This window comes from Oryza glaberrima, chromosome 3 (assembly GCF_000147395.1).
Source record: "Oryza glaberrima chromosome 3, OglaRS2, whole genome shotgun sequence".
NCBI lineage: Eukaryota > Viridiplantae > Streptophyta > Magnoliopsida > Poales > Poaceae > Oryza > Oryza glaberrima.
The window spans coordinates 23,127,221-23,152,078 of NC_068328.1; the positions used below are offsets into that span (position 1 = coordinate 23,127,221).

Sequence of the window (24,858 nt, forward strand, 5' to 3'; positions counted from 1 at the left end):
GTGGGCTTGGAAGTAGTGGCGTAGCTTTCTTGATGTCATGATTACCGCATAAAGCAGCTTTTGGATCTGTGGGTATCTTGTTTTCGCGTCGTGGAGAGCTGCGCTGACGTAGTAAACCAGTCTTTGCACCTTCGCTCTCTCGACAATGATGACAGTACTCTCAGAATATGGCGTGGCAGCGATATAGAGGAATAACTCTTCATTAGGTTGGGGGGCAACAAGTACAGGGGGATTTGACAGGTAGCGCTTGAGTGCAATGAACGCATCTTCGGCTTCCTGTGTCCACACAAATTTGTCTTGTTTCTTCAGCAGGGTGAAGAAAGGTTGTCCTCGCTCCCCCATCCTAGCGACGAATCTTCTCAGTGCCACCATGCATCCAGTTAGCTTCTGGACTTCCTTGAGTCTTGTGGGTGACTTCATGTTCTCGATTGCCTTGATCTTCTCGGGATTTGCTTCGATCCCTCTTCCAGAGACGAGGATCCGAGGAGCTTGCCCGATGGTACTCCGAACATTCACTTCTCTGGGTTGAGCATGAGGCGATACCGTCGGAGGTTGTCGAACGTTTCCCGGAAGTCATCGATCAATGAGTCGCTTGTTTTTGTCTTGACAACAATGTCATCGACGTAGGCCTCGACATTGTGTCCAAGTAGGTCATTGAGTGCCCCTTTAACCGTGCACTAGAAAGTGTTTCCTGCGGTTATTAGTCCGAATGGCATCTTGACGTAGCAGAATACGCCGAACGGCGCGATGAATGTTGTCTTCTCCTCGTCCTCTTTTGCCATGCTGATCTGGTGGTAGCCAGAGTAAGCGTCAAGAAAACTTAACAACTCACAACCGGCTGTTGAGTCCACCAATTGGTCTATCCGAGGAAGAGGAAAGTGATCCTTGGGACACGCCTTATTGAGGTCGGTGAAATCGACACACATCCTCCAATTTCCCGTTGGCCTTGTGCACCATGACTGGGTTGGCTAGCCACTCTGGATGGAGAACTTCTCTGATGAAACCAGCTTTGAGAAGCTTGTCGAGCTCTTCTCGTATGGCTTGTTTCCAGTCCGGTGCAAATCTCCGCAGTTTTTGTTTTACTGGCTTGGCATCGGGTCGCACCATGAGTTTGTGCTCAATCACCTCCCTGGGGACTCCCGGCATGTCGGACGGCTGCCAAGCAAACACGTCTGCATTGTCGCGGAGGAAGGTGATGAGCGCGAGTTCCTATTTCTTATCCAGCGACGCCCCGATCTTGACATTCTTGTCGGGGTTGGCACTGGAGAGCGGAACGATCTTGATTGCGCCGTCTGGCTTCGGCGTTTTGTTGGTTTTGCTTACTTTCTTGGGCGGCTCAGTTGTGGCGGGCGGGTTAGGAGTGTGCTCGACTATATCGAGGCTCCGCTTGTCGCACTGCACTGCCAGCTTCGCGTTTCCCTGAATAGTAATTGTTCCCTTCGGCCCAGGCATCTTGAGCTCTTGATGCACGTAGTGAGATGCAGCCATGAACTTCGCGAGTGCATTCCTCCCGATGATGGCGTTATATGTTGTGTCAAACTCAGCAACATCAAAGGTGATCTGCTCTGTTCGGAAGTTATTTGCTTGGCCGAAAGTCACAGGTAGCGTGATCTTGCCCAACGGCTTGGACGACGACTGAGGAGTAATTCCATGGAAGGTTTGATCAGTGGGCGTCAACTCGCTTCGTGGGATCCCCATCGCGTCCAAGGTGCTGGCGAAGAGTAGGTTGATGGAGCTGCCGCCGTCGATGAGAACCCATGCGACCTTGATGTTCCGAATAGTGGGCTCGACCACGATCGGATATCGTCCTGGAGTGACAGGAGTCTTAGGGTGGTCTGCCTCTAAGAATTCGATCTTCTGCTATGCCGTGGAACCTCCGAAGATGTTCGAAACATGAAGGTCGGAGTCTAGGTAGGCTGAGTCTGAGTCCTGAGTAGCCGCTTCTGCGGCGTTCTCGACTACACGTACTCGCTTGCCTTTCTCCAACGCTAGTTGCTTCGTGAGTGCATTTTTGAAGACGAAACAAGTCTCCAGAGAGTGCTTGTCTGACTTGTGTATGGGACACCATATTTTCTTCGTGTCATCGCCTTGTGGGTTCGGGTGTTTGGGTGGGTCAGCATATTCTGCTGTGAGGACCTCCGTTTGAGCCTTCTGTTTCCCACTCCTGCGACTCTTTTTCTTGCTTGACTCAGGCATGTCCTTGGCTGGTTTATTCTCTCTCCCTGTCTTCAGTTTGTCGTTCTTGCGCCTCAAGGTGTCATCCACGTGAGCGCATCGATCGACAATCTCGAATAACTTGCGAGCAGTTATGATCCGTCTTGTCGCCAGTTCCTGGGTTGTGTAGCGATCTCGGACACCAGACTTAAAAGCGCGGATTATAGAAGCATCGATGATCTCGGGGATCGTATTTCTGCACTCATTAAAGCGCCGAATATAGTCCCTCAATGATTCACCCGAATTCTGCGTCAACGTGTGTTAGTCGTCCTCGATCGCGTGGCGCTTGTAGGTTCCTTGGAAGTTAGCGACGAACTGCTGCCACAGATCTGCCCATGAAGAAATCGAGTAGGACGGGAGGTGAACCAGCCATGAACGTGCAGATCCCTTCAACGCCGCCGACAAATAATTTACCAATGCGTTGTCGTCTGCTCCGGCAACGTAGAGTACTGTGGAATAGACCTGAAGAAACTCCTCAGGGTCGGTGCTTCCGTCGTATTTCTCTATCGCTCCCGGTCGAAATTTCTCAGGCCATCGAACATCTCGTAGAGAACGAGTGAAAGCTCTGCACCCGCCGCCAGGGGCGGTGGGTTGTCGACGATCATGTGCTTGTCATGGATGTCTGTCCGATGATAAAGATGACGAAGATGACGAGGATGATGACGAGCCACTTGGTTCCGGGGCAGGGTTCCGAGGACGACGCTCGGGTTCTTGCGAGCCTCGTCGTCGTCCATCGTTGTTTTCTCGGCGTCGATCTCCATCGTCGTCGTCGTCGCGGCATCAACCTCGACTTGTATCGCCCGGCAGCCGCTGCTCGTGATTAGCATGTTCTCGACGGTTGTGGCAATCATCACGGTCTCGGTCCTCGCTCGGACGTCCTCCTTGCTCTTCGTTCTCATGATGTCGCGAAGAGACGCGATGTCGGGAACGGTTTTCATTATCTTGAGTGCGTCGTGCTTCTCGGCAGCCATTCAGATGGTCACGGAAATCACTGTTGCCGTGAGGTGGAGGGGTAGCTTGACGAGGCGGAGTCCGCTATTCAGGTAATTCTCCGTTAGCGTCGCCGGTCGGCGGTTGTTTTGGCGGTACCCTGGTAGCGGCCTCCTCGAACGCGTTACTGAGGTTAATCACTGATTCCCATAGTCGTTCCGCCCTGTTAATGACCAAATTTGGTAATCTGAGTATCAAATATAGAGATCAGATCGAAGTGGAATCCAAATCCAAGATCGTTTCGGAAACAGAGCAGGAATCGGCTGAAGTCTGAATCGGCTGTGATCAGGATCGGTAGAGTCCAAGTTGGACAGGGTTAGCCGATTGAGCCGGATCCGACAATATGACGAAGAATACGTTGTCAGGTTGAGTTAATAAGCTTCATGATGATTGCCACGCATGGATAGAGTCCTGAGAAGGCAATTGTATCTATTAATTAGGATATTTTATGTAATTTCCTTAGAGATATGTTTGGGCAAAAGTCTGCCGCAAAGATTTATGGTATCTTAGAGTTTGTTAGAGATAAGAGTCGTGTCCGATATGGACATATTTTGTAATCTCGGATATAAATAGACCCCGAACCCCATGTAATCAACAACACACGTTCAATACAACCTCGGCGCATCGCCACCCTTTTACTTTTGTTTTGTTTCGACGAGTTCTTGCTTTCGGGTTGAGCTGCATCGGTTTCGATCTTCAACAAGAGGTAAAACTTGTTATGGCGGCTTGCGTTCTCAGGATTAGTGCTTCCATCTTTATGATACTCTAATCTTGTTTATGTAATTCGTCGAGTTATCATATATCTTATATAATCTCTGACAATATCGCTATCTAACCTCTAATCGGCTAACGTTTGTTACCAGAAGGCAGCCGATTAGGTTAAATACCGACGTTGACTTAGATTATATAAGATATCTACCACTTTATGAAACATCCAACGGCTTGATTGTCTAGATATTGTCCTTCTTTTCATACTTATAGCTGCATCAGTTGAGTTTGATCTTATAAGTCGTGATTAGAATCCTAATCTCTAGCCTACTTTTGGTTGCCGATTAGGGTAGCATCGGGGTTTCAGCCGATCTTACCTTATTTTTATGCTTGATTGACATGTTAAATATGCCCTTTATGTTAAGATCTTGTCGCATTTAAGTATATTAGGCTGTTTGTTTGGTATATTCTACTTGCCTTAATATCTTAATATAGAGTGGTATCGGAGTATTAGCCGATACATGCTAGATCTATCTGATCGGCTATGCTATGAACATATATGGTCTCGTTGTTAATATATATTTTGATCTAAGTGATTTATACTGTCTCGGCATGGCGACCGATCTATCCCAATCACTTGACTTAAGTATATATCGACATAAGGATTATATATTGTTAATATCTACAGCCGATCGAGTAGATTTAGTTCTTTCTTACATATTAATAACTGCCGATTGATGCACATATGACATCGGCTCAAAGATAAATGATATGTCATCGGCAACTAGCCGATTGGCTATCATTTATGGATTTAACCGCGGTTTCTTTGTCTTTATTTTTTGTTGATTGCAGGATCAAATCAACTAGCACGCTCATACATCTAAAGACAAGCTTTTGGACCTGCACTGGAGTTAAGCAGATCTCCTAGGCCTCGTGTTTTTACATCAACACGCCCACTGATCGAGATCAGTGTTCAGGACAGGATCAAAAGGGGTTTCCCTCAGTATCGCGTTGAGGGTTCTGATGTGTTGGGCCGGTGTAATCAATTGATCTTCCGTTTCCGCGTTGCCGCCTCTAGATGTGCTGGTCCCATCGATAGCGTACACGTCGCGTGGTGTACTTGATGATGATGAGGCTTGGTCTTCGAGCAGATGTAGGACATATGGCTCGAGGGGATCGATATCGATTGCCCCGATGAGTCGATCTGAAATAGTCGCCGCTCCTTGTTCCTTGTCCGCATCACTAGAAGAGATTCGTGACTGCTGGACCTTAGGAGGTGACGTCCTCATGGCGCTGAGAAGGACCTTGCAGCTTGAGAGGTCGTGAGTCTTTGCCTTGTGAATGGGACAATAGACATCACGAGTTGGAGAAGTACATTGAATTCCACGCTCTTTGCAGGCACGGATTTCAGCTTGTATGTTGAAGAAAACCAAACAAGCTTGCAAGGTATGCCTTCTGGTCTTGTGGATAGGACACCAGGTCCTTGTCGCCTCGGAAGTTATCCTTGTTGGCTCATGCTTCTTATCGGGAGGACAAGATTTGGCCGCGTTAGGATCCTTCTCAGGCCCAGATGTTGTCGATGTTCCGTTTTCTGCTTCTGCAGGAGGACCTTTCGACATAGAGTCGACCGGGGTCGTAACCACGCCGTTCTCGCTCCCGGTAATTGATGGGCCAGTCGAGATCGGCATCGTGGTGTAGACCGGGAAGACAATTTCGTCGACTTGAGTCCACACCAGCATCGTTGAAGTTGAAGCTCCTTAGTTGATGCCGGGGTTGACGCTATCGTCGAGAAGGCTTGAAGTCATAGTAGTAGAACCTTGAGCACCAAGTTTCCCTACCTGGCGCGCCACTGTCGACGGGGGATACCCGTAGACCGGATATAGAGGGTATTGGGGTCCGTTGGTACGAGGATCTACGTAATACGACATCAAGCAAGTAGAAGACAAGGATTATACTAGTTCAGGCCCCTTAGTAGGTAATAGCCCTAATCCAGTTGGTATGGGATTATATGATGGACACCACAGATTACAAAGGGAATAACAGAACTCGATGATACCGACGAGACCGTAGTCGAGTTGGTCCGACTAGATCTCCCGGCGACGTGACTCCTGTAGGCTCCGGCTCCGTAGGCTGTGGTGGGTGCGTTGGCGGTGAGATTCGATGCCTTAGGTCCCACCCAAGGGGTCCCTTATATACCGCAGGTCAGTTGATCTCCTAGTAGGACTCGGAGATATCAGAGCCCTCACGATATGGTAAAAACTCAGCCTCATCCAAGTAGGACTCCTTCCAAACGTAAATTCTACTTCTATCGCGGGATAGATTTCCTTAATGTATTCGGAAACTATTCGTACACGCGCAGGTATACCGTATCGGTACCCATCGTATATCCGAGGATAGAGGATATACCTTATCCATAACCCTGACAAACTCTGTATATATCTATGATTATACACGGTAGCAAACTAAAATAATAAAATAATAAAGCTGTACTAAAATAATAAGTGTTCTTTTAAAATAATAAAGATGCACATTGAAACATTAGAAACTCATATAAAAAGCGTTCGAATTGCAGAAGTGGTGTGTGAATATAAATTTTCCCTTCCGCTCACAGAAAAATAGAAAAAAAGAAAAAGTTATTAATTGAAATATCTATTTTATTATAAAAATTAAAGATGTTTTTACCGGTAGTTTAGTAAATCATCCGTTCATGAGTCGATTTTTAAGTCGGTTCGCTTTTGAAAATACAAATCCGTATTTTAGTTAGTTTTCAAGTTCGTTCGTTTTTAGAAGTACAAATGAAGTCGTATAAGAAATCTCTTAAAAAAAACTTACATGCTAACTTACACGATCAAACTCCTAATCACAGCTTATAATTTTCTAAAAAGATATATATATATATATATATATATATATATATATATATATATATATCCTATTTCTATAATAAATTTTACTTTACCTAAACTAATAATAAAATTAAAATAGCTTTCACCCACGGGCGGGACATTTTTTCTAAGGAAAAGAGAGGAAAAGGCAACCCCTTTCCTCGCGCGCGACCGCTGGCTGGCGGCGGAGCCGACCTCACCTCGCCGGAGTTTAATCCCCCCTCCATTCTTCCTCGTCCTGATTGCCAACGACGGCAGAGAGCTCGCCGGTGCCCGACGTACCGACGGCTCGATCAGTCCTTCCCATCCTCTGTTAGCCTCGCGTGACGCCCGCCTGCGGTGGGGGGAAGAACCTCGCCGTCGCACGCGATGGCGGGGACGCCACCCGATGGCGGAGGAGATAGGCCGTGGGAGTCGTACCACACCGCCTACACCAACGCCAAAGCTGGTGAGTGTGCATTTCCCCTCTTCCCGTCGCGTAAGATTGTTGCCAGTAGGGGGTAGGGTTTTGGGCATTAGGGGGTCTGCATCGCGCAAATCACTGGTACAAATAAATCCAAAAGATTAAGGTAGAGAGAACACGAATTAGATGGAGCTTTACTTAGGAAGTTATATTACATGTTTAGGTGAATATGTGATATCTGTGGAAACAACATGGAACCCCAGTGTGCAAAGCATGGCTTTGGTCTTTATTCTCTTGTTATTCTGCCTTAGGAATGGAGGGAGTTGACAAAGAGAAGGTGCAGAAGGTAATCTACGAAATGAGCAAGGGTTCAAAATATTTTGAAAATGAACAGAGGAAAGAGGCAATTACCAAACAAAAAATCGACCATCTGCGTGCACAATGTGCAAAGCTGACTGACAATGACATATCACATTTTCAGAAGGTAAAGAGTTTTTTTTTTTTTAATGCTGGCCTTTGTCTGTCGGGTGCTACTTTGTTAATTTTAATGGCATATTTGAATCCTAATTTTTGCAGCATGCTTAATTTTCAGGTCGCCGAACATAAAATTTTGGAGCTGGAAGCTTCACGGGATCTTTCAAAGATATGGCTTCACACCGACATGGATGCCTTTTATGCTACTGTCGAGATATTGGAAAATCCATCCTTGAAGGGAAAACCATTGGCAGTGGGTAGCATGTCTATGATAGCTACTGCCAGTTATGAGGTTAGCATACTAGGATTTATGACATCTTGACATGTGTAAGGAATTTTTTAATCACTAAATAGTGTTGGTGCTATTGTATACCATTTTGTTTTGGTCCCTATTGAAATGATTACTGAAGAATCGCTGATCATGTTGTGTAAAATTAGCTTTCTTTAAGCATTGTAGACTGGATGGACCTGAGTTGGTGTTGCAATTTATTTATTTATTGAAAGCACAATCAACATCCCCTGTTATATAGTGTAGTACGTAATCAATTTACTTATTCAGGCACGGAAGTTTGGAGTTCGTGCAGCAATGCCTGGTTTTATTGGCTGTAAATTATGTCCTGAGTTGGTTTTTGTCCGTCCAAATTTTGAGAGATACACTTATTATAGTGAATTGACAAGAAAAGGTTTGTACATTATTACTGTTTATTGAATTACCATGAAATTTTTTTTAGCGTATCGTAATTGTATTAATTTATCGCTTACTTTGTAGTTTTCCAAAGGTACGATCCCAACTTTGTTGCAACAAGCCTAGATGAAGCATATCTCAATATTACAAAAGTCTGCTTCGATAGAGGCATTACTGGTGAGGAGGTAATTATCATGACTTCCTGGTGAATTACTTATGACTAATGAAATAAATATGGTTTGATTTGTATTTGATGGCTTACATTATTTTTCTACAATCCAGTACTTCGACACTGAAAGTTTATTGACCATTGTATATGTTTATTTTGAAGGTTGCTACAGAACTTAGGGGTGCCATTCACCAGGAAACCGGTCTAACTTGTAGTGCTGGGGTAGCTCCAAACCGCATGATTGCTAAGGTCAGACATTGTAGCTTTTGTTTGTTTGTTTTTTTGTTTTTTCGACTGAAAGTTTGTCTTTAGAGGATCTATGGTTGTTTGCTGTTATAGAATTATACCACTTCTCTCTGTTTGTTGCGTATGCTTTTTTTTTTAGTTTCATGTTTGGTTAAAATGAAATTCATAAACAAATATTTATTATTAGTACTGGCAAGGATTTCACATTGTGTAATGTGTAGCCAATAGGGGTTGCAACCTTGCGATTGCAAAGTCTGTTCACCACAAATGTCTGGAAATTTTTTTAGCTCAATAGTTCTAATCATCTTTCTCCCTTAAAGGTGATTCATGAGCAAAGTTTATAAGGTCTCTTCTCCCATATTCTCGTCTTTTTGCTAGGTTTGCTCTGATATCAACAAGCCTAATGGACAGTTCATTTTGCCGAATGACCAAGAAGCTGTGACAACATTTGTATCAACACTACCTATAAGAAAGGTACTCCTGTTTTTAGTAGTGAAGAATGGACCTTGTTTCTAGAAGTATTTTGTTGTTCTAATAGTTCTTGTTTCCTTCATATATATATTCATTCGTACATTGTTAAACCACTAAATATTCTAACCAGTGCGCATATTCTTTCCACAGTAGTCCTTCAAAACAATAGCATTTGGGCATTCCCCATTTATGGACACCACTTTTTACTTCTTTAATTGAGATGGAGTTTTCTTTACTACTGAGTGCTTTGCCTCTTTGGACATTCATGAAAAAGGTGAAGGCTGATTTTTTATTTGAAGATCTTTGTATGCAGATAGGTGGTATAGGCAAAGTAACAGAACAAATGTTACGTCAGGTTCTTGGTATCAGTACATGCCAGGAGATGCTGCAAAAGGCTTCTTTCTTATGTGCTCTTTTTTCTGAATCCTCAGCTGGTTCGTATGTTAGTAACACTTGTTAGTTCCATTGCAAGTTTTCAGAAGCTATATTATACCTATCCCAAGCAGACACCACAATTCAATTTCTTGAACCAAACACCATTCTGTGCCTGCTTAATTTGATCCTTTGGACGTTCTCCAGATTTCTTTATTTCGGTTGGTCTTGGACTAGGCGGTACTGAAACTCCTGAGCAAAGACTAAGGAAAAGTATAAGTTGCGAGCGAACTTTCAGGGCAACAGATGATTGTTCTATGCTTTTCGAGAAATTAGGTAAACATCCTTACTAAGTTATTGTTCTAGCTATGAGGCCTGTTGATTGTAGATTTCAAACCTTGAAGCTACTTTGAAATTTCATATGCTATTGTTACTAAGTAACTAGGTTGTCTTACAGAAGAGACTTGCAATCTTATTCGAACAGAAGCATTTTTCCTATTTTAATGGTATATTTGTCAATAGGCCAAGAGCATATTATTTTGCGCAATAATTTGAGACACGTCATGATTATTTGAGAGCTTGAGTAGAAAGTAGTTGTTTGAAATTAGTCAATTATGCTGCAACAAGCTGTTTACATTTGATGAGGAAATATAATTTCTGGTGAGTGGTAGTTTTGGTTGGGATAGCAAACTATGCAAGGTGGAACTTGTTAGGCAGCTTTGACTGCATACCTGAGATCTGGTGTTCAATCTTGATAGTGCTGGGGACCACTGGTCCGGGATTGAAGGATCCCAACGCTCTATGAATATGAGCTATTTCATGTGTCAATTATTCTACATTTCTACATATGAGATACTAGAAGCCAAGTTGACTGGAAACAGGCAACTAACCAGGGTTTGGTATTTCGGAATTCTGAAATCTTAAATTTTGGATAAGGTACAGAAAAAAAAAAGAGTATTATCAGAACATGTGTCTGTACATAGGAAAAGAACTGGTGCCACTATAACTATGTGTGTTTGGTTTGATAAATTCCTAAAGTAACTGCAAAAATAATATACTTGTATGTAAAGCATTTAAATGCGTTAAAAGATTATGTAATGACTTTCAGGCCTTACCACATGCTATGTGCTAAATCTGTAAATGTTTCTCCATGCGTGACTCACACCCACCATATTATTATTTATTTGCAGATAGTCTCGCAGACAATTTGGCCGATGATATGCAAAAAGAATGCCTGAAGGGAAGGACACTAACACTCAAACTAAAGACTGCCGCTTTTGAGGTTTTCATCTTCCATTTGTATAACATTAACTAGTCTCCAGTAATTATAGGACTTAGATCACCAGGAGAGAGTTTTTGTTCATGGCTCATTAGATTGATCAACCATCTAAACCAGGTCAGGACAAGAGCAGTAACCACACAAAACTATATCAACTCCAAGGAAGACATCCTGATCTACGCTAGGAAATTGCTTAAGGCTGAACTGCCTCTTTCTTTGAGATTGATGGGTAAGCATGAGCTTCCATAGTATTTGATACTGTTATTGGATGATGCCCAAGTTGATCTAGCTGTGTTGACAGCGTAGGCATGTGATTATGCCATGGTGCATGCTTCTTTTTTGACCTTATCTGGAATGTAATGAACATAAAAGACATGGGGCAGGAGTTTTCTTTGAGCAGTATATGGATTAATGTTGTGCTCCTTAAAATTAGCGAATGAATTCTCCTCCTTTGATGCATTAGGTAGAGTTCCTGCCCTTTTTTTATTAAAAAAATAATATAAAAGGCACACTATGTACTGATTTTTATTTTACTATGTTCATATTTTTGATGTATCTGGATGTATTGCATTTTATATATTTTTTAATATGTTTGCTCTTGTTTCCCAATGGAGTGAGTAACAGTCATGCCAATACAATTCAACAGGGTTGCGGATGTCCCAACTTCGCGATGAGAAGGATGATTCATCTACCCAAACCCAAAAGACACTAGATAGATTTTTCCGCACGCCTGACAACTCAAATGTCATTGGAGCAAACAGTCCAAGCATCGGTAATACCACAGGAGGGGACAACTATTGCACTAATGTGATGACCAAGGTCGATTATTTAGAGCATGATTCCATGGATGATCAGGCATTGTTTTTGCATGAAAAGAACTTATTTGTTCCAGAAGGAAGGAGCTCAGACAATTATAATAATGATGCTGCATCAAGCAATCCACTTATGTGTGATGGTGTTGGTGGAAAAGAATTGGATGATGACTCCTCCAGTTTGAAGGTATGTGCTTTTGTCTAATTATTCCATTGACAAAGGGATAATATTGATTCAACACCTTTTAAGTGTTTCTTTACTGAGTGTTTCCATGCTTAATGAAAGACAGAAAGCTAACCTTTTTCCCCTTGCAGGGTACACATACTGTAAAGTTTGATGGCCAGCTCACCAGCTCTAACGCAACTACTTCATCGAGTAAACCTGATCAGCTTTTCTGGATAAATGGTTACATTTGTTCCATTTGTGGATTTGAACTACCTCCAGGTTTTGAGGAGGAGAGACAAGAACATTCAGATTTCCACTTGGCTGAAATGCTTCAGCAGGAAGAGGCAGTGGACAGCACAGGCCCCCTCTCGAAAGAGAGGTATGTATCTATTGCCACACGCTCATAGATATCCCTATGTTATTTCTTGATCTGCTTTAGTTCAGTGACGTAATAAATATTATTTAACGAGATGTAAATCCTGAAGTGTTTTACTGGGATTATTACTGTGGGTGAGTTGCCTTTTGCCATGGTTATTTGAAAATAAATTAGCTGAGATGAAGAATTTCATGGGTATGAACCTTTTTTTTTCCTGTGGAGCTGTTATCATGTAGACATCAGATGAATTTCATGGGTATGAACCTTTTGTGTATTCAGCAGGTTAGCTGAAAGGCCATGCTCTAGCACACCCACACCAAAGAAGAAGCTCAAGTCTTCAAAAGAAGGAAAACACATACCTATTGATGCTTTCTTTCACAAGGTTAACAAGAACTTGTAACATACTGTAGCTACCTATTCAGGCACTCTTTTTAATCCTACAGAGCGATTTGCCCACTTGAAAAACTGCTGTACATGTAACTTCATTCCATGTTCTTTTCAGACTAGCATGTAAATTGTAAATATATAACTCAAGAATCCTGTTAAATTAATTTCATAATTTATTCAAATGTCATACGATTCTGCACGAGATTTTTTTTCTGACATAAAGAAGCTCTACCTTATAGCCATTTCATTGATAGAAATGATAAGTTACGAAGTTGCACGATTAAGGGGAAAATGAGAAAAGGAGGAGGAAAGGAAGAAAGAGAGAGAGGGGGGCACGGGAATGTACAAAAGTTGAAAAAAGGACTGTACATTAGCCTCGTCTGATTAGTTCAGACCAGAGGCTGATTTTCGTTTTGATTTAGTTGTTGGCCCGGCAACTCGGAAGGTCCGGAGAACCGATGATTTATTGATCTGTGTTTGATAGCCGAGATTGCTGTCTTTCGAAAATTCTGTTGTTCATCGACTTCCATAGTGTGTGAGCGGAGCGCAGGTTGCAAATCAGATGGTTGCAGGTTGTTACTCCTCTGTTACAAAATATAAGTATTTTTGGAGTCTGACAAGGTCTCCGAGATGCTACTTTTAACTATCTATGATATAAAAGTAAGATGTTTTAAATAAAAGGAGCTGTATATTATGATAATTTGTTTAATGATGAATTTAGTAATATCAATTTTATATAATTGATCTTTTTTCTATTAATAGTTAAAGTTAAAAATGTGACTTTCACTGTACTAAAAATATTTATATTTTGAGACGGAGGGAATAACACATGTCTAAAAATTACCTGTTGAGTAGGATGGTATTATCTGCAGTCTTATCATCAGGCAAATTTCTTGACCATGTTGGCTTTAGTATACTCCATATAATTTATCCATAAAAGGCAACGAAAGGAAACATATTGAAAGCAAAAAATTTGACAGGGAGAAGAGGAAATATCTTATCTGAAGTCTGAACTGGTTGCTATCAAGCACACAAGCAGCCAAATCTCTCCCAGTGAACGTGTTTACTGTGTTATCCTGGGAAAAAACAAAGAAGAGAAAAATTCTCAAAAAAAAAAAAAAAAAGGTGAGGTGAACGGTAGCAATGCACAGCGGCGTCAATGGCTGCTGCCCGCTTCGGCTCCCCGCCGCCGCCGCTGTCCACGGCCGCCGGATCCCGCCGCTGCTGCCCCCACGGGGGGCGTGGCCGGGTTGTATCGCCGCGCCGGCGCTGCACAGGAAGCCCGGCCGCGGCGGCGGCGGCGCGCTCTCCAGCTGCAGGCGAGCATCGCACCATGTCCGTCTCTTCCCCCTCACTCGCAGTTCTGTTATTAATTTAGTAGTTTCTGCTAGAACTTGCTACTGCGATCCACTGATCCTCTCCTGCTGCTCGATTTTTTTTTTTTGTATTCTCGTTTTTACCTTTTTTTTTTTTTGGGCACTGGGTTCTGAATTCTGTTAATATGCGCACGGATTGCTGCGTTAGAATCATAGTGTGTGTGCGCGCGCGCGCGCGAATAATCCATATCGCCGGGTTTCTCAATTGACATCCTTAGCTGGCTAAAAATCATGGACATAGGATAATGCAATGATAAGTACTAATTTCTGTCGTGGCAATTGGTCTGTAATAACGGCTTTTCGACAAGTATTTAGCAACTAAAATTCAACCTTGAATTTTATTTTCCTGTTAGAACTGTAAAATTAAATCACACGTGGTAGTTTGCTTGGATGTAAAATCAAGTATATTTATGATACATCGCATCCTTTTTTCTGTAACTACTGTAACGTTCTATGAGCTAGAAAATATTGCTTAACCTCCTGTCATTGATAACTCTGAACATGCTATAATTAACATTGTCTAATTTTTAGTGCCATTATAAATCCTTTTCAAACCTTCATATTCTCAAACTTGCATTAGTAGTGTTAGTGCACTAAAATGCTAGGTTCTTTTGCTTGTATTCCTCTAAGTGGGTTTGAACTTCGAAATTTAAGCATCAAGTGTGTGGCAGGAGAAGTTACAGGTTGCTGCACTGCCATCCAAAGCTACACTCGAGTTTGAACATGGTAATTTTGTAATTATTCAACTGTTTCATCTTATATATTGCAGTGGAGTCCAAGTCATGCCCATATTTTCTGATTTGAATGCAGCCTTGAAAGATTCTAGTATCTAAGTATGTTGCCAAAAAACACATATACTCAGGTGTCTCACTTCGAAGTGCATATATTGTTCCTGAAGATGTTCAAGCTGCAGGGTTCCAGATTGATGCTGATGAACTAGCATCTATTGTTGAAAGTCGCGACACTAAAAAGTTGACTGTGCATGGCCAATTAAATGGGATCGCAGACAAATTAGGAACATCATTAACCAATGGTATAGTTACAGACAAGGACCTCTTGAATCAAAGGCAGGACATATATGGAGTAAATAAGTTTGCTGAGACCGAGATTCGCAGCTTTTGGGAGTTTGTATGGGAAGCACTGGAAGACACAACCCTTATAATTCTTAGTGCGTGTGCTATTTTCTCTTTGGTTGTTGGCATAACCACAGAAGGATGGCCACAAGGAGCCCATGATGGCGTTGGCATTGTTGCAAGTATCCTCCTTGTTGTTTCTGTTACCGGAACAAGTAACTATCAGCAGTCCTTGCAATTCAGGGACCTTGACAAGGAGAAAAGGAAAATTCTTGTTCAAGTCACAAGGAATGGCTTGAGACAAAGAGTACTGATAGATGACCTTCTTCCTGGTGATGCTGTCCATCTTGCTGTTGGAGATCAGGTTCCTGCAGATGGCCTCTTTATTTCTGGGTTTTCTGTGTTGGTCGATGAGTCTAGTCTAACTGGGGAGAGTGAACCTGTTTTTGTAAACGAAGATAACCCTTATCTTTTATCAGGGACGAAAGTGCTTGATGGGTCCTGCAAAATGCTGGTTACAGCAGTTGGGATGAGAACACAATGGGGCAAATTAATGGCTGTTCTTACTGATGGTGGGGATGATGAAACTCCACTTCAAACCAGACTTAATGGAGTTGCGAATACTATTGGGAAAATTGGTCTATTTTTTGCTGTATTGACTTTCATTGTCCTCTCACAAGGGATAATTGGCCAGAAATACCTTGACGGGCTTCTTTTGAGTTGGTCCGGAGATGATGTGCTAGAGATATTGGATCATTTTGCTGTTGCAGTTACAATTGTTGTTGTTGCTGTACCTGAGGGATTGCCATTGGCAGTCACTTTGAGCCTTGCATTTGCAATGAAGAAAATGATGAATGACAAGGCACTTGTTCGACAGTTGGCTGCCTGTGAAACCATGGGCTCTGCCACAGTCATTTGCAGTGACAAGACAGGAACACTGACAACAAACCGCATGACTGTTGTAAAAGCCTGCATCTGTGGGAATACCATACAAGTTAACAATCCACAGACTCCAAACATGTCTTCCAATTTCCCAGAAGTTGCTGTAGAAACTCTTCTGGAGTCCATATTTAACAACACCAGTGGCGAAGTGGTGACTAACCAAGATGGGAAGTATCAAATACTAGGCACCCCTACTGAGACAGCTTTGTTGGAGTTTGCACTGTTGCTAGACGGAGACTGCAAAGAAAAGCAACAGGGAAGTAAGATTGTTAAAGTGGAACCTTTTAATTCAACCAAAAAGAGGATGAGTACCATTCTTGAGCTTCCTGGTGGAGGATATCGTGCACATTGTAAAGGTGCTTCAGAAATAGTATTGGCTGCATGTGATAAGTTTATTGATGAAAGAGGTTGTATTGTCCCCCTTGATGATAAAACTTCCAGTAAGCTCAATGATATAATCAAAGCCTTTTCTAGTGAAGCGCTCAGAACACTTTGCCTTGCTTATAGGGAAATGGAAGAAGGGTTTTCTACTCAAGAGCAAATACCGTTACAAGGATACACTTGCATCGGCATTGTTGGTATTAAAGATCCTGTTCGTCCAGGTGTCAGGCAGTCTGTGGCAACTTGCCGGTCAGCTGGCATTTCAGTGAGAATGATTACAGGAGACAATATTGATACAGCAAAAGCAATTGCTCGGGAATGTGGCATACTTACCAAGGATGGCATTGCAATTGAGGGTGCTGAGTTTAGAGAGAAAAGTGCTGAAGAACTCCATGATTTGATTCCAAAAATGCAGGTTTTTTATACACCTAATAATTTTAAATTTTGGTTCTGTAAGTGTTTATCCATCTGGGGAGCTCTCATGTGATAATTCTGGTAACTGAAGGTACTAGCCCGTTCTTCCCCACTTGATAAGCATACACTTGTGAAGCACTTGCGCACCGCATTCAATGAAGTTGTTGCTGTGACTGGTGATGGCACTAATGATGCACCTGCGCTGCGTGAGGCAGATATTGGACTTGCCATGGGCATTGCAGGGACTGAGGTAATAAACTAGTAACACCACTGAGTCATGAGTACAAGCACTTAAAATCTCTTCATCTGCAAATGTTTATGTAAAAACTTCACTGGTTAACTCAACTGGACCTGAATTGGACATCGCATCTAGATATCCTTATTAACTGTATTAACTAAATTGTGAAGGATACCTATGTAGTTAAATTTCTATAAGAAATATGCTGTGAGCCTTTCTTTTGTATATTATCAGTATTCTAGTTTTCTATTTCCAATGCTATTTACCATATCACTGGTCCATTGGCTTGTATTTACTTGTAATGCTCCATTTGCTGTAAAACCCCTTTGATGGCACAAAAGTATATCTGTAAATTCTATTGTCGAAGTCCTCTGAGGTTCTCAGAGGATGTAGCTCCTACATTCTGATGATGCACAGCTCATCGATATATAAAATAGAGACAATCCATTATCTCTATAAAATAATAGAAGTCGTTGCCAACATGAGATAGCTATGAAAAGTTGCTGGATGATGGAAGTAGTGTGGAACTGTACCTATAAGGCTGTAATAGGCAATCTTGATTTAACTTGCTACATGTTGGTTTACTGCTTTTTGTTTGGCAAATAACATTTCTTTTTGGAATTTGGAAATGAAATGAAAATAATAATCTGGTTCGTGGTTTGTGCTTTTCCATCCTCTATAATGTTAATTTGACCAAGCGCGCCAGTTTGTGGTACAAACTACAAACATCCCTGAGGCTTGTATAAATTGTTTTATGCAGGTGGCAAAAGAGAGTGCTGATGTTGTAATTCTGGATGACAACTTCTCCACGATTGTTACTGTTGCCAAATGGGGACGCTCTGTTTATGTGAACATCCAAAAATTTGTGCAGTTCCAGCTTACTGTTAATGTTGTTGCATTACTAGTTAACTTCACTTCTGCATGTTTCACAGGTAAATCCTCTTTATAATTCTATTAACTTAATCAGATCTCTATCTCATCATTTACATTTCTCTTCATGCCAGGGGATGCTCCACTTACAGCTGTACAACTTCTTTGGGTCAACATGATCATGGATACCCTAGGGGCGCTTGCACTAGCCACCGAACCACCTAACAATAACTTGATGAAGAAAGCACCGGTAGGAAGGAAAGGGAAGTTCATCACAAATGTGATGTGGAGGAACATTGTGGGGCAGTCGTTATACCAATTCGCTGTCATGTGGTATCTACAAACTCAAGGGAAACACTTGTTTGGGCTGGAAGGCTACCATGCTGATATTGTACTAAATACAATCATATTCAACACTTTTGTCTTCTGCCAGGTATGTTAGCACTTGCAAAATACCATTCTTTTGTACTGGTAAATTTAGGAGCAAAAATTATCTCTTTAATATGGAAGAGATATATCAGACAAGAGGATCTGTGTGTGTTTGTGTGTGTGTGTAACTTTATCCTTGCATTGCCATATCTTTTTAATATGTTCCAGTTTTCATTAAGTGCATGCTTTGTAGGTGTTCAATGAAGTAAGCTCAAGAGAGATGGAGGACATCAACGTTCTGAGGGGCATGGCAGGGAACTCCATTTTCCTTGGTGTCCTCACCGGCACCATCTTCTTCCAGTTCATCCTAGTCCAGTTCCTGGGCGATTTCGCTAACACCACACCTCTGACCCAGCAACAGTGGCTCATCAGCATACTCTTCGGCTTCCTTGGGATGCCCATTGCTGCTGCCATCAAGTTGATTGCTGTAGAACCTCATGAAAAAGCCGATACACGTAGAACGCCGTAAACCACACACACCAGGATAAGACATTCAATCAATTTTGTGCACCAATAATCCAAGTATACCTCCACTCTATGATCAAAGATTGGCAGCATTTTGCGAAGAAAATTTGATGCAATGGAGTTCCTGTTGGGTTTGGCCAATCTAACCAGCCACGAAACTGATGAGATAAGAGAGCCAATTAGTGGTTCTGGGAATATGTAGAAGTGATTTTTTTTTAGGTATTATTTTGTACACGCTGATCTAGTATTATGAAAATGTAAAGCCAACTGGCATAGTTGCGTAGAGTGTAAACAGATGAGATTGTACATAAATACAAGACTGACATTTGATGATAGCAACAACGATCATATTCTTAAGAGAATTTGATTCATTCTAAAACATCAGTTGCCCAGTGATAATATTTCAAGTGTTTCACTACACATTGTTAGTACTAAAAATTTACTGGTCCATGGTACAGATCGAACTTCCTTTCGTCAGGCTAAGTATGAAAGTTGGTACTTCTCACATTTGCAAGAACAATAGTTAATTATTGACAACTAGATACTTGGAATAACTATGTTGCCGCAAATCCCTTCAATACCCCATTGCCTACCTTTTACCTACCACTTCATAGTACTTATTGATAAGGTGAACTTTGGTCCTTTACCCTCATCACTGAATTATCAATTTTGTTGATGAAGGGTTTTTTTTTTCTCGGGGAGAATCAGGAATTGCCATCCCAAATCAGCCATAAGTAGGGATGGCAATCATAAAGGATTGCATGTTTATCCGTGGGTAAAAACTCTACTAGTATTAGGATTTGGTATGTCTTCAAATTTATGCTCCGGTCAAAACTTATGTCTGATGGGTAAATAGGTATGGTCTCCACTTCATCTATTTTCTCATCAAACATAACCAATATGTGGATCTTACTACTCACAAATATTTCAATATACACTTATCAAAATCTAATTTCTATGGTGTACTACGATATAGTCATTTTACATTAAACTCATGTTTAACTTGGTAAAACAATATTTTAGTTGTTAGTTAATTCATGGATGAATTTATTAACTAGATGATTTTTCTATTGTTTCTACCATATACATATGATTGAGGAGTAAACCACATACCCGCATGCATATGATGCCTGTGGGTAATGGGTATGGGCAAGGTTTTATGCCCATCATGGTAATGGGCCGTGGGCAAAAAATTATCTCGTGGACATGGGTTTGGGTGTGCATCTCCCGTACCTGCCATGTCTAATTGACATTCCTAGCTAAAAGGCCATGATAACGCAATATCTAGCATTATAAACAACAAACAGAACATAGCACCAATGTGTTTTGTCTGGATAAATTCCTTCCGTGCCACTAAAAATTTACTTGATCCCTTATTTACCCCTCATTATCTCCAATGACACGTGGATAAGAAATTGGGGCATCTTTATTTGCCCTATGGCTTATAAGCCAATGCCAAATTATGAATTGTAAGACTTGATTTTAAAGTTGATGTTTTTTCAATATAATATTTTTTTTCAGTTTTAGCTTTTAAGTTGCTAAAGATACATACACAAAAGTTTTACTCACAATACATTTTTTGATTGTTAATAAGCCGTTACGGCTTATAATCAGCCGTAAGTACCAATTGGGACCCAAATGTTTCCGGTGGTAACTAAGAGATTGCCTTTTGTTTTTTTTAGTTTGGACGTGACGGTCTGACTTGGGCCATAGGATGTGGTCTTTCTTCTTAAATTTACTTAATAAAAATGTGAATTATGGATTTTGTATACACCAGACAATATCATTTAGAGGTTGCATATTTGATGGATTGATTTATTTTCAGGGTGACATGGCTCATTAGCCCCTTTCTATTGAAAGTAATATTTAATTGCATAATAGTTGTACTTTCCATAATCTTTATAATGAAGATAATACTTAATTACCTCTAGTGACTGTGGATGGCATTACCTCTTGGATAAAATTGATGGCTCGTATTAAAGCGGACTACTAATTTTCCATTTATATTGATATATGCATTTGTTATTTAGGATGACTCTTATGTACTCCCAGATGTACATACTCCCTCTTCCATATTGGATCTAATAGGATCCAATTAGGACCTGCTTAGCCGGTGGGAAATTTTTTTTGAAATTCCTAATTTTCAGCCGAACAGGGAATAAGCCAAGTAAAAAAAAATGGGAGAATAGCTACTTTAGTCCCTAAAGTTTCTCTGTAAGATCAGTTTAGTCCCTAACCTTTTAAATGGTCCAAAGAAATCTTAACCTTTGTCATAAGGCCTAGAATAGTCCTTGGGTCCACCAAAATCATCATATGAATATGCCATGTCATCATTCATGCAAATCTATGATGAATTGTCCAATATACCCTTACGTATATCATAGAAAAATAAATATAAGGGTGAATTAGACATAACCATAGGAAAAAAATACTTCTTTTTTCACCCTTTTGAGGTATATTTTTGCTCTTACATGTACCATATATTTTTTTTAACTTTTTTCTTTTGTTTTTTATTTTCCTATGCGTAAGGGTAAATTGGACAAATCATATAGATTTTGCATAGAAATGTGACATGGCATGTCCATGTGGCGATTTTGGTGGGACCAAGGACTATATTAGCCCACATGACAAATTTAAAGGACTTGTTTGGACAATATAAAAGATTAAGGACTAAAATGACCCAGGAGCGAAACTTTAGGAACCATATTAGCTATTCTCCCAAAAAAAATTAAGTTGAAAAATATCCATGTATGTCGGCATGGAATTGGTTGCACGCCTGTATGTCCGAATTTGAAATGTAGTATTTGTGCACCTCCCTGTAGCATGGAAATTCATGACTTATATACTGTTTTATTTTATGTTTTATTTTAGATTAGGTATATACTTATTTTTTAGGAACCAGTATATACTATATCTCTGTTTGGAAGAGTATATACTTTTTATTTGATGATCCAATATATACTAAAAGCTGGTTTGAGAAGTATATGCTACTTAATTTAAGACTATTAGTATATACCGTTATCTTTAGAGTCTATTAGTATCTGCCACTTGTTAGATTTATAGTATATACTACTTTTCTAAATTTGTAGTATAGTATATACTGATTTTCTTTTTGTTTAATGAGCATATACTGTTCTATCTTTTTTTCAGTATGTAAAGAGTCAGTATATATTGCATTCCTCATTGAAGATCTCTTTGTTTGGTCAGTATGTAGCTATCTGCTTTTGGTCTTTTGCGGCTTCAGATACGTGGAGTAATTTGTTTGAATTTCCTCATTCCAAATGGCGACCGTTCTACAAGAAAATATTAAAATATTATATCAGCATCCGTAAGAAAATATTTGACGCATCAATACATGTAATACGACATAGAAAGACATAGAAAGCCTTAATCTCTGCATCCTCGCTGACATATCAGTTAATAGGGATCAGAGAGGCAGAGACCAGTAGTATATACCATGCTGACATATCAGTTAATAGGGATCAGAGAGGCAGAGACTAGTAGTATATACCAGTGTTTCACCAGTGTTTCTAGAGAACAAGTATAAATCACTTGTTCTAGATTCATAGTATATACCACTTATCTAAATTTGTAGTGTATACTGAATTTTTTGTTGAAGGAGTATATACTGTTCCTTTTTTTTGGGGAATACATACTATTCTTTTCTCTCTTTTTTTTTCAGTATGTTACTACTTTTTCGGTATAAAAAAGCCAGTATGTGCTGCTATATTGAAAAAGTCCAGCATATCTATGGAAAATTCAGTATATACTTCTGTGTAACAAAGTTCAGTATATACTTGACCATAGAAAAATTCAGCATATAGCACTTCATAGAAAAATGCAGTACATACAAAGTCCAAAAATCAGCATATACCCCTCTATTGAAAAGTTCAGTATATTTATAGAAAATGCAATATATACTAGTCTAACAAAGTGATCAGTACATACCCCTCCAAAGAAAAATACAGTATTTACTACTCCATATAAATGCAGTATGTTGTTCTAGCACGCCGCCATCCAGCACATTGTGACGAGATTGATCTGGTCGCAGCAGTTGGCATCGATCGTTGCCGCGGCCCCTGCGTTTGTTGATGCATGTGAAATCAAATAAAATATGATGCATCAATTATGATTGACACAATCACCTGACCGGAATTACTGCTGCACGGGCAGCACGGCCTGTATGCCAGCCGATGGATCGATGCCGTCGTGTCCTGGACGCTGGCCGGGAAGCGGCGCGATGGATGACGATGGCGCCGGAAGCGCCTGTTTCTACCAGGCAAATCCTGGTAGTCTCGTTGGATGATGATCATCAGTTGGAGGGGGCTCGCCGTTGCCGATGCTGTAAAAGCTAGTGGTGTGGGTGTCTCCAGCGCCGCTTGTTGCCATGGTTGTATGATTTCAGGGAGCCGATGGATTGTGTCGTCATCGCCTCCGGCTTGCCGATGGGCTGCACTGTGGACACCAATCTAGTCGTCATGACTCATGACGTGGCCGTGGACTGGATGTCGATCGAATCGTCGCCGTCGATGCCGAGTTGCCGACGGATCACGCTGCCGAAAATCCTCGATGGATCTAGAAGAAAAGGAGAAAACAGGATGGACATACCAGAATCAATCACCTGGGAATTGATCAAGCCACCCGCAGGTGGACGAACTGCATTGCCGCCGAGGCCGTATGATTCGATGGATCACGTCGGCGTCAGCGCGTCGCCTCCAAATTGACCGATCTGTTATTTGCAGTCCGGTTCAGCAGTAAGTCGGAAAGAGATATTTATGCTAGCATCCTGGTATGGTTACGGTTAATGCGGGATACAAGTATTACGAAGATTTTTTTCGTCCGCAAAAACTTTAATGGGTCCGTACGTGGATCCGTTAGCAGGTTCAATCGGTGGTGTCTGCTGATGGACGGTGGGTGAGAGCAGGAGCACGTACACATAGGTATATAGAATCATTTTCCTTTGTTATTTTTCAAATAATGATATATACAATTTATTTTTAGTACTCCCTTCTTTCAAATTACTCGTCATTTTAGCATTCAAATTACTGGACATCTGAAAGCTAAGATTGCTTGAGCAAATGGATGGAAGCATTCCTACGGCATGAGTCAATTATAATTACTACTAGGTAAACTCTGTTGTATATTATCTTAGTCCTAAAATTTAGCATTTTTTTGCCTATGAATCTAAAAACACAGTTATCCAGTTATCCGGATTCATAACTAAAAATGCTTATATTCTAGTACGGAGCAAGTAAATCTGAAGTTACTGTCGTAAAAGTGACGTTTGGGACCTTGGGTATATAACCCGACACAATGGATAAATGAAATCAAGAAGTAACAAACACTATCCTGTCTCGTACTCCTTGGTAGAACTTAGAATTTGATAAATTTTGTTACAGGACATGGAAACTTTGTGGTTTTAGCCGTTGGGCATCACGCAAAATGACTTTTGGAGGAAAACACTATGTAACTGTGGTTGTTTGCCAACAGACATCACGTCTATTATTTTAGTATTTACATGTTGATGACATGTGAGAGAGCCTACTTTTTACATGGCGTGACCAAAATGCCCCTGCATTGAAACAACATATTGCTATACCTACAAGGCTACAACTAGTACACCAACGATTGAACACACTGCAAAGTGAACATAGCTCAACTGATTAGGTTCCTTATGGTGAAACAAGCCCACCTAGGTTCAAGACCTAGGCTTAACATGGGTGCTCGTATTTATATCTATTTATTCTTTTGGTGATACGCATCGTGTCCATCGACGTTGAGACATCATGATGACTTCATCAATCTCAAGATATGCCGACCCAATCCTTCGAAGATGTTCATAGAGGTAGCGCGTGCGATGTGCCTATGTGCGTTCATAGAGATGAGTGTTCTAAAAAACACATTAAACTTTAATCGCAATCATGGCACTTTGAAACTTACAAAATCATGATGTCCTATAGCAAAATGTGCCTTAGAACTGTTTTGCGACAGCCACAGATAATGAACGATTGTGCAAGTTGAGGGCCACAGATC

At 41.0% G+C, this 24,858-nt stretch overlaps 1 protein-coding gene across 1 annotated transcript; it reads left to right on the top strand.

Annotated features, from left to right (window-relative positions):
• The first annotated feature begins 6,923 nt into the window (after positions 1-6,923).
• On the top strand, positions 6,924-19,160 carry LOC127766340 (calcium-transporting ATPase 3, plasma membrane-type). The gene is made up of 21 exons (XM_052291411.1): positions 6,924-7,245; positions 7,512-7,684; positions 7,793-7,966; positions 8,234-8,357; positions 8,444-8,544; positions 8,691-8,777; positions 9,153-9,248; positions 9,559-9,679; positions 9,825-9,953; positions 10,808-10,899; positions 11,014-11,125; positions 11,543-11,895; positions 12,024-12,253; positions 12,533-12,647; positions 13,775-13,972; positions 14,685-14,739; positions 14,876-16,824; positions 16,915-17,073; positions 17,822-17,993; positions 18,066-18,364; positions 18,554-19,160. Exons 1-21 carry the CDS (start codon positions 7,167-7,169, stop codon positions 18,827-18,829), a joined length of 5,094 nt encoding a protein of 1,697 aa, XP_052147371.1. The 5' UTR covers positions 6,924-7,166; the 3' UTR covers positions 18,830-19,160.
• Positions 19,161-24,858: the final 5,698 nt, after the last annotated feature.